The following is a 10,697-nucleotide window of genomic DNA, read 5'->3' on the forward strand; positions in this document are numbered from 1 at the left end:
CACTTGGAGGACTTGTAAAACCCGATGGCTAGCAGCCTACCTTCAGAATATCCAATTCAGTAGGTCTGGAGCAGGGTCTGAGAATTTGCATTTCAAACAAGTTCCCAGCTGCTGCTGCTGCTGCTCCATGGCAGGCCAATAGCGCCATCTGGTCTCCAGGCAAGCGAGGTCGTCCGTCAGGTCCTCTCAATAACACGTACTAGAGGCTGGGCCACCATCTCTCTCGTCACACAACTTGTTTATAATCTAATATTTTAATTTATTTGAGGCTGCAATAAAAGGATTTGAAACAGGCTTACCAAATAGTTGAAAGAAATCCCTTTCAATGACAGTAAGGTGGGCCGAAAGAAATAGAACAAAGATACGTTGGAGTCAGTGTTATTTAGGTTAAAAAAAAAAAATCTGCAGCTTATTCATGTCAAACAAGCTTTTATTTTCAATGTGAACAATACTATCAAATTTATCTGTAAAAGGTCAGAATAAAGTCAGATGTCAGTTAATATCATTTTGGGATGCTGAACTTTGGAACAAAATTTGCATTGTGGGCTAATGAAAACTAGAATATCCGTGAACAACAAATTCATCTCTTCTTTCGCCGTCCACTTCTTTTTATGCCTTCCAACTGTAGGATGGGATAAGAGTCAATTAACAATTGTACACCAATAACATGCAGCAGGGACTTTCTAAATATGAGTCGATACTATGTACATCTGTTGGCTCTCCAAGGAGAGAACAAGATGTTTTCTTCTTGTAACCCAGAGCCTTGGTTGTCAGGGTGCACATCATTTCATCACACCAACCTCATCTCTCTCTTGCCCACCACTATAAATGCTAGATTTTTTTCTTGAGAGGCCACTCTGCCATCTAAATGTCTTTCCACCTTAAGAGCCTATGCTCCTTACACAAATCATAAATCCCTTATAATCCCAGACCTTCAGTTTCCGTATCTGTAAAATGAGAATGGAATGAGGCTGTTATCAAACACCCACAGGTGTGAAAATTAAGAAAGGGAGAAAGAAAGAGCGTGATACTGAGAGAGAGAGAGAGATGAGACAGAGAAAGGAAAAGATGAATGGGTAGAGGAAGGAGAAACTAAGATTGAATTACCGACTCAGGGATAGCCAATAATCTTACTATGGCTAATTTTCTCTTCTTTTGAATAAAAAATCTAAATTGAACTAATATTTGTGAACTACTCATGAAATGCAGTCTTATGTGAAATCCTTAACGTTTTACTACTTTGTAAGGAGTCACCTTCTCAAAGGCATTGTTATTCCAAGAGACTCCATTTCTGTGGCCAGGGGATGAAGGTACCGCTAGTGCACAGCTTACTCGCTTTAGCTGCTTCTTCTGGTGACCATTCTCTAAAAATATAGGTCTCTACGTTTTAGACCTCTAAAAACACATAGGTCTCTATTTCCAGGTCTGATAAATTTCCCATCTGTAGTAGTCTTAAAGCTACAGGACAAAGGACTTGCGGCTGCAAATGAAATACTTTTCAGAACACACTTCCTTCTATATCATCTAGAATGCAAGTCCATTAGTAACATTAAACTGTTTTTCCAAAACTAAATTTCAACAATTTTTTCTTATTTACTTTACAAAAAAAATTTAAAACACGATAGATAGCTAGTGGGAAGCAGCTGCATAGCACAGGGAGATCAGCTCGGAGCTCTGTGACCACCTAGAGGGGTGGGATAGGGAGGATGGGAGGGAGACGCAAGAGGGAGGAGATATGGGGATATAGGTATACGTAGAGCTGATTGACTTTGTTATAAAGCAGAAACTAACACACCACTGTAAAGCAATTATACTCCAATAAAGATGTTAAAAAAATAAACCAAAAATAAATTAAGTATGTAAACAAAACAAAACAAAACATAAAGCTGTTAGTAACAGGTATATGTCAGGAATGGTTGCACTATACAATAATACCTGTATTCTCCAGAGCTGCCCTCTGCTGAGACCGTACCCACTTTGGGTCCTTCTTCTGCTTTTTCCTTTCCATCCTCTTTCTCTTCCTCAGCATTTTCATACTGATGTGCACTCTCTTCTTTAGTGTCGAATGATACGGACTTTGGCATCACAAGGTGGTGGGAAACATTTCCCGATTTAAAATCAGCAGCAGAATCTAGTTCTCTGCCCTCAGGAGGTTCTGGAGAAGAGAAATATGTCAAAACATACATACATACATACATACATACATACATACATACATAAATAAATAAATAAATAAATAAAAAGAAGAGCTGGCCATGTTCCTACTGGTTGATACAACACTTCCATGGGCCTCACACTTCTGCTGCTTGACAGTTTTCACAACATTTTTCCCCTCCTTCCAGTAGATCTCACACACTGTGCTGCTGATTATTTCTGGCCCTTTGGAGAAGGGATCGAAACCATTTGATTCTCAGAGCATTTTTGTATGTTTCTGCCAGAACGTCACTGGAAAATGTTCACCCGATTTAAAGACAAGTTCTACCGCGAAGCTCACTGATTCCTCAACCACTGAAAAGTGCCCCTGTGACCTTTCATCATTTTCTCAGGTCATCCTACTGAGAATCTTTACATTTTTAGAAGCCCGTCAACCAAAAGTGAGGCGTGCCATTTGTTCGCCCCTAGGTTGGTAGACAGCAGCATACTTTTTCTCAAGATCATAAAGGTCTTTAGAGAATTGGGCTTCTACTTGTGCATATCGTGCCTGAAGGTTTTTGAGAGCTTTGACCCGCTGCTTAACCGCCAGAGGCCAGCGCTGAGCGCGGCCTGCCTTTCAGGCCGATGCCCCAGCAGGGGCTGCAAGGGCCTGGGGACTGGGCCGCCCCTCGCCAGCCTCGGCCCCGTCGTCAGGTCCACACGCCCCAGCCTCCCAGGACTCGGAGGCATCAGCCAGGACCTCGCCCGCCCAGAACTCGGCCGCCGCCGCGGGTTCCTCTGCCTTCTGGGATGCCGCCCCCTCTGCAGGTTCCTGCGGCTCCCAGGGCGGGGTGCCCTCTGCCTGGTACTCGCCCCGCCAGACCTCACCTGCCTCTCCCAGGTCTTCCTGCTCCTGAGGAGGCGCGGCATCCTCTGCAGGGTCCGAGAGCCGTCGGGAGCGGCGCCTGACCATCACGCGGCCGGCGTGGGGCCCGACCAGGACACGGTAGTTGTAGTGGCTGTGGTGCACACGGCAATGGACCGGATCCCGGAACAGGGACTGAAACTGCGCCATGGGGGGCCCGTGGCCCGCGACCACTCCCGCGCCCTCGTGCCCATTCTCGTCCTCCTCTTGTGTCTCTTCCTCCTCCTCGACCTCTTCCTCAGTTTCGTCTCCCTCTTCTGACTGGTACTCATCCTCCTCCTGGTCCTCGATCTCTAATTCAAAAATTTCCTCCTCCTCCTCCTCCTCCTCCTCCTCCGTCTCCTCCTCCTCCTCCTCCTCCTCCACCTCCTCCACCTCCTCCTCCTCCTCCTCCTCCTCCTCAACCAGCTCTACATCCCAGTCTTCTTCCACTGCGGCCTGGGCGGCCTCCTGCCCACCATCCTCCCCGTGAAGGGCTCTGGAGAGCCCCAGGGAGGCCAGAAGGGCCGCGGCCCCCTCGGCTCCATCCATCCCTCCCGAAGGGGATGCGCGGACCCCGAGGGGACTGGGGTCGCCACCCGCCCCGCCACCAGCTCCGGCCTGGCCACCTGGGATCGGCCCTCGCTCCTCTGTGGCAGACATGGCAGGACGGACGCGCCACACACGGGATCGGGCTGCAGTGAAGATCGCGGGGAAGATGGCGGCCGCCGGGCTGAGTATCGCTGAGGGAGGGGACGCTGTTGGCAGCGGGGCCTCCGGCACGGGGTGGGGGCTGCAGAGAAGCCGGCTGCACAGGGGACAAGAGTCTGCGAAGATGCCTCTGGGGGCCCCGCCACGGGAAGGGCAGACCGCCGGCCTGTGGAGCGCCCCACCGAGACTGCGCCGAGGCCGCTGCGCACAGGGCGGGAAAGAGCCTGACTGGCTGGCGACGGGAGGCGGACCTTGGAAGGGTCAACCAAGGGCCACTTCCTCCAGCGCCGGCTCTAAGCTCATTTGCCAGCAGCCAAGGATTGACAGCACCGCCGTCCAATGAGTGACCAAGGTCTTCAGCTTCCCTGGAAGCCTTAAAGGCCCAGCTCACCCTGAGCCTCCGTGAGCCCACAGGAATCCCTTCCTTTTCATTCCACCACTGCAAGAGCAAAGCTACAGTGTCCCTATAGGGCGGCGCCCTGGGGTATGGGAACCTGCATGTGTTCCCCAATTGCCACCCTGGGGCAGCTCACGCTGACTGAGACACACTTAGTTCAAAAACGAGAGAGAGAGAAGGTGTATAGATCAAATCTCAGCAACGCTTAAAACCTCCCACAAGAGAGAGCAAGAGAATTTGGAGGTTTTAATGCGGTTAAAGCTACTTAGAAAAGGACATACAAAGTCGATATGGATGCAGTGAGAATGGAGAGTGGAGAGAAAGCAGTAAAGACAGGAGCCGGACAGTGTTTCATCAGGGCTCCCCAATTCACTTCCAGCCGCCAAGAAATGAAGACAGAGAGAGAGAGGGAAGAGAGAGACACAGAGACAGAGACAGAGACAGAGACAGAGAGAGATACTTCTTTTAAAGACTGGGCTGAAAAAAAAAAAAAAAAAAGACTGGGCTGAGCACCTGCTCTGCACTGGATTGTGTACATCCCCTGCCTCCCCAATTCATACGATGAAGCCCGTCCCCCACCCCACCCCGCCCCCAGGAGATGGTATTTGGAGACCGGGTCTTTGGTAGGTCATTCAGTTTCGGTAAGGTCAGGAGGCTGCGGTCCACACGTTGGGATCACTGCCCTTACAGGAAGAGACCATAGATGGTGCTCTCCGCCCACCACCCCAACGTGAAGCCACAGGAAGAAGGCGGCTATCTTCAAGCCAAAACGAGGGCCCTCACCAAGAACTCCACCATGCTGGCACCCTGACCTTGGGCTTCCTAGCCTCCAGAACTGTAGGAAATAAACCAATGTCTTGTTTAAGCCGCCCAGCCTATGGCATTTTATTAGGGCAGCCTGAGCAGACTAATACAGCATGGCACACGTTAACAGGACAGGCTTCCTAGAATGATTTCTCGGTCAACAGTCCGAGACTTTTTGTTGTACTCAGCCCCACTTAGCCGAGTGGTCAAGGGTAACGAATGCTTAAAACGAGGAAGAAATCGGCAACTATTTTATGCTAATCCCACTTACTATTGTCGCTGGGCACAGAAGCAAGAGTGGGTGTTAGCTGTAACTTCACGTTCAGGAGAACATAAGCTATGTCCCTTACTTCCAGTAAGCACACCGCCTTGGGATCCAGGACATCTAATTTGACAGACCCTAACGTTTCACGGATGGGAAGCACACATTCTGCACTGCGCTCCTGGGAAGGTTGGCGAGAAGAGCTGTTGTTGCCACCCTGAGTCAGTATGGACCCCTACCCCAAGTTGGGTTCAAAGGTCAATCAAGACTGGTGACACCACACACACACACACACACACACACACACACACACACACACACACACTACCGAGACGCGATGCAAAGTGTATTCCTTACATGAGGAGGCTTCTGGGGGGAGAGCAGGGTAGCCTTTTCAAGCTGCTCCAAAAAAGACTTGAGAGAGTCAGGAAAGGAAGAAATTGCTTTGGGAGTTCTACTGTGATTAGTGGATGGGGCCAGCATGACAGTTCCCTTGTGCCGGCAGTAGCTAGTGTAGTTTGACGCCCACTCCTCCTCCCCTCCACCCTACAACCGCGCCAAAGGAGAGAGTGTGGGGCATTGGGGAAGAGGGAGGCTTGACGTTTAAAAGCCCTCAGCAGTCAAACATCAAAGGACGCAGTCAGACGCTATACTACAATTCACCTCTGGCGTGTGACTGGCGACTGAAACGTGCCATTTTCGTGTAATGGAATTTGAACTTGTGGAAGTAAGCCACTCTGGAACTCTGAGTCCTGCAGCCTAAGGCCGGGTAGGGAGGCAAAAGGTCCACTGAATGCCGTTCAAGAGCCCAGCGTTGTGTATCCTGAGAAGTAAAATGCATGCCTCGGTCACCATCAATAAGGCCCGGAACTCCAAAGCCAAGAAGGAGGGTCTTGGCAAAGCCCTGCATAGTGGCTTTAGTATATATAGAGACACGTGTGACCTGGATTTATAAGTTGGGAGTCTGCGGGCCAAGAGATTCCCAGGGCTCTTTACCCCAAAGGGGACAGGACAGTTTTACACAAGGAAACGTCGTTGCTGCCATGGGCCGGACCAGACAGCCAGACCGACGACAATGGCCTGATTGTCTATGAAAATGTGCAGACGGGGCTAACTGTTGGCCAGAGCATCCAGCGCTAAGGTGACTGCCTGAAGTTCACTCACTTGTGCTGTCTTTTCGTTGAACAGTTTTATCTATGGTTATTGTATTGATTACTGACAGGGAAAGACTTTTCCTGACCTTTTCCTATTTATTTTCCACATGTCAGCCTTTTTTTGTTCCTTCACTCCTCAATTACTGTATTTTTCTGTTATTAATTTCGTTTTTCTAGTGTACAAAGTGATTCTTTATCACTCCTTTCTCTGTACCTTTTTTAGTTTTTTTATAGTGCTGGAGCTTTTTGTGGGGGCAGTGTCGGTGGTTACACTGGGAGTTACAATTAATATCTTAACTTTATAATAATCAAGTTTGTATTAATACGGAGATAGTTGCAATAGTATTCAAAAACTCTGCTTTTCCCCAGCTCTGCCACATTTCTTTATTTAATTATGGTGACACATGGCATGTTTGTATATTTGGTGCCCATTAACAGAGATTTATAGTTAATGCTTTATACATTTGTATTTTCAATCATATATGAGAACAAAAAGAGGAGATACAAACCAAAAGTACAGCAATACTGGCTTTTGCGTTTACCTGTGTAGTTACCTTGGCCTTTGTGGTTTATTTCTTCATATTGCTTCAGATAGGTGCCCAGCATTATTTCAATTCAGCCTGAAGGACTCCTTTTAGTACTTTCTGTAGGGCAAGCTTACTAGCTATGTACTCTCTCAGTTTTTGTTTGTCTTGGAATGTCTTTAACTCCCCTTCGTTTTCCCCACATATAGAATTCTTGGTTGAAAGGGTATTTTTGTTCATTTGTTCTACGCTTTTAGTATGTCATTCCAATGCCAGCTGTCCTCTATGGTTTCTGTAGAGAAATGGGCACAAATCTTACTGAGGATTACTTGTAGGTGAGGAGTTGTTTCTATTGCTGTTTTCAAGGTTCACTCTTTGTCTTTGACTTTTGATAATTTGAGCATGGTGTGCCTAGGTGGGGATCTCTGATTTTATCCTGCTTGGAGTTTGTGGAACTTCTTGGGTGTGTAGAGTCATGTCTTTCCTCCGAGTTTGGAGGTTTTCAGGCATCATTTCTTCAATGATTTCCTGCCCCTTTCTCTCTCTCCTCTGCCTCTGCAAGTGTCATTATGTGTACATTGATAAGCTTGCTGATGCACATAAGTCTCATAGGCTTTGCTCATTATTCTTCATTCTTTGCTTTTCTGCTCCTCTTTTCCTTTCCAGAGACTGGATAGTTCAACTAACCTTTTAAAACTCGCTGATTCTTTTTCTCCTGGTCAAATTTGCTGTTGGACATCTTTTATTAATTTTTCATTTCACTTACTGTGCTTTGCAGCTGAAGAACTTTTATTTTGTCCCTATTTATAATATCTGTCTCTTTGTGATACATCTTTCTCATTGTTTCCTAGTTCTTTGATCATTGTTTCCTTTCGCTCATTGAGTTTATTGAAGACAGTTGACTTAAAATGTATTCTTCTAGTAACCCAAATCCTGTGCTTTACCTCTGACAGTTTAGAGTAATTAATTTTTTCCATGTGAACAGGACACACATTCCTCCCATCCCCTCCAACTTTATGGAAGTATAATTTACAAATAAAATTTCTATATTCACGGTGAACAGTGTGATGCTTGATGTATGTATACATTGTTAAATGATTACCACAGTGAAACTGATTAATACATCTATCACCTCACATAGCTAAAGGTTTTTTGGGGGTGGTGTGTGGGATAAAACTAAGATCTACTGTCTCAGCAAGTCTCCAGCATACCACACAACATCTTAAATTATATCAGCATGCTGTACATTAGATCCCTAGAATGTATTTATCTTATAACTGATCATTTGTACCCTTTGATGAACCACCCCCCAAATAACAAACCTAAACCTGGAGGCATCATGCTTCCTGATTTCATTATTTTACAAAGGTATAGTAATCAAAACAGCATGGTACTGGCATAAGAACAGATATAGACATAGACCAATGGAACAAAATATAGAGCCCAGAAATCAACCCACACATATATGCTCAACTATTTGACAAGAACACACAGCGAGGACAGGAGAGTCTCTTCAATAAATGGTGCTGGGAAAACTGGATATCCACATGCAAAGATACTATATTGGACCCTTATCTTACACCATACCCCAAAATGAACTCCAAATGGATTAAAGACTTAAACGTAAGGCCTGAATCTGTAAAACTCCTAGAGGAAAACACAGGGGTAAGCTCCTTGACATAGGTTATGGCAATGATTTTTTTTTGAACTGCCACCAAAACAAAGGCAACAAAAACAAAATAAACAAGTGGACTACATCAAACTAAAAAGCTTCTGCACAGCAAAGGAAACAATCGACAAAATGAAAAGGCAACTGACCTATGAAGCAGAAGAAAACATTTGCAAATCATGTTATCTGTTGAGGGGATAATATGCAAAATATATAAGGAATTCAATCAACTCAACATCAAAAAAAAAAACAAAAAAACAAACACAAAACCAACAAATAATTAATAAAAGGGTACACAGTCTGAATATACATTTTTCCAAAGAAGACATACAACTGGCCAATAGGTATAGGAAAATGTGTTCAACATCACTAACCCTGAGGGAAATGCAAATCAAACTGTAATTAAGACATCACACCTATTAGGATGGCTATTTTCAAAAGGACAAGAGATAGCAAGTGTTGGCAAGAGTGTGGTAAAAAGGGAACCCTCGTGCCCTGTTGGTGGGAAAGTAAAATGGTGCGGCCACTATGGACAACGGTATGGAGGTTCCTCAAAAGATTGAAAATAGAACTAGCAGATCAGCCAGCAATCCCACTCCTGAAAACAGATCCAAAGGAGGTGATTTCTGCTCTGCTCTCTTATGCTCATTGCAGCATTATTCACAATAGCCAAGGAATGGAGACAACCTAAGTGTTTTGGGCAGATGAAAGGATCAAGAACATATCATATATATATAAAAGACATATAAATGAATTCTTCTTAAGAATTCATCTGAGGGCTTCCCTGATGGCGCAGTGGTTAAGAATCCACCTGCCAACGCAGGGGACACGGGTTCGAGCCCTGGTCTGGGAAGATCCAGAACAACTAAGCCCGTGCGCCACAACTACTGAGCCTGTGCTCTAGAGCCCGTGAGCCACAACAAGTATCATATGATATCACTTACATGTGGAATCTAATACAAAATGATACAAATGAACTTATTGATATTTACAAAACAGAAACAGACTCACAGACATAGAAAACAAACTTATGTTTACCAAAGGGGAAAGGGGGTGGGGAAGGGATAAATTAGGAGTTTGTGATTAGCAGATATAAACTACTATATATAAAATATATAGGGCTTCCCTGGTGGCGCAGTGGTTGAGAATCTGCCTGCCAATGCAGGGGACACGGGTTCAAGCCCTGGTCTGGGAAGATCCCACGTGCCGCGGAGCAAGCCTGTGCGCCACAACTACTGAGCCTGAGTTCTAGAGCCCGCAAACCACAACTACTGAGCCCGTGGGCCACAACTACTGAAGCCCGCGCACCTAGAGCCCATGCCCCACAACAAGAGACGCCACCACGGTGAGAAGCCCGTGTACCTCAACGAAGAGGAGCCCCCATTCGCCGCAACTAGAGAAAGCCCGCGTGCAGCAACGAAGACCCAACACAGCCAAAAGTAAAAAAAAAAAAAAAAAAATGTTATGGACTGAATTCTGTTCCCCCCAAATTGGTATGTTGAAGCCCTAACCCCCAATGTGACTATATTTGGAGATATGGCCTTCAAGGTTAAACGAGGTCATAAGCTTGGAGCTCTAATCCAATAGGGGGGGTATCCTTATAAGAAAAGGAACAGATGCCACAGAGCTCTCTGTCTCCCCACACTGAACAAAGAAAAGGCCATGTGAGGACACAGTGAGAAGACAGATGTCTGCCAAGGACAAAGGTCTTACCAGGTATAAATTCTTTTAGCAAATTCTAGATTTCCAACTGGATTAAATTGTGCACCTTTGTATCGATTTAATTGTTGCCTCCCTCTGTATTGAAGTTTTCTAATTTCATTCTCTCTGATTCTTTTTGCTTGCTCGTTTGTCACTGGATGTACTTTGTGTGTGTGTGTGTGAGGGGGTGTCCTCTCTAATCTGCTCATATTTATAGATTTCTTCCTTCAGACAGCATCAAATCAGTTTCATTAGGGTTAGGGGCCTCCCCTATGGCAATGGTTGCTTAATAAGTTTTAAGGACTCTGGCTTAAGTTGGGTTTAATTTCATCACCGTGTCACAAAAGTGCCATGGTTGCTCTTCCCTATCATTAGGATGATCAGGATTTTCACTGCAACACAGGCATAGGCAACAGAGTGGCACAGCAGAAGATTGCT

At 45.8% G+C, this 10,697-nt stretch overlaps 1 protein-coding gene across 2 annotated transcripts; it reads right to left on the minus strand.

Annotated features, from left to right (window-relative positions):
* Nucleotides 1-409: 409 nt before the first annotated feature.
* LOC132357641 (cancer/testis antigen family 47 member C1-like) lies at nt 410-8,657 on the minus strand. Of its 2 annotated transcripts, XM_059911279.1 has the most exons (6): nt 6,908-8,657; nt 5,875-6,034; nt 3,667-3,780; nt 3,022-3,351; nt 1,936-2,155; nt 410-622 (listed from the first exon to the last, which is right to left on the minus strand). In XM_059911279.1, exons 2-6 carry the CDS (start codon nt 5,906-5,908, stop codon nt 610-612), a joined length of 711 nt encoding a protein of 236 aa, XP_059767262.1. In that variant the 5' UTR covers nt 5,909-6,034; nt 6,908-8,657; the 3' UTR covers nt 410-609. The 2 variants fall into 2 exon arrangements, with proteins under 2 accessions (XP_059767262.1, XP_059767261.1); XM_059911278.1 differs by lacking the exon at nt 6,908-8,657 and having other exon boundaries at nt 5,875-6,888.
* Between the last annotated feature and the right edge of the window lie 2,040 nt (nt 8,658-10,697).

Source organism: Balaenoptera ricei, chromosome X (assembly GCF_028023285.1).
Source record: "Balaenoptera ricei isolate mBalRic1 chromosome X, mBalRic1.hap2, whole genome shotgun sequence".
Taxonomy (NCBI): domain Eukaryota; kingdom Metazoa; phylum Chordata; class Mammalia; order Artiodactyla; family Balaenopteridae; genus Balaenoptera; species Balaenoptera ricei.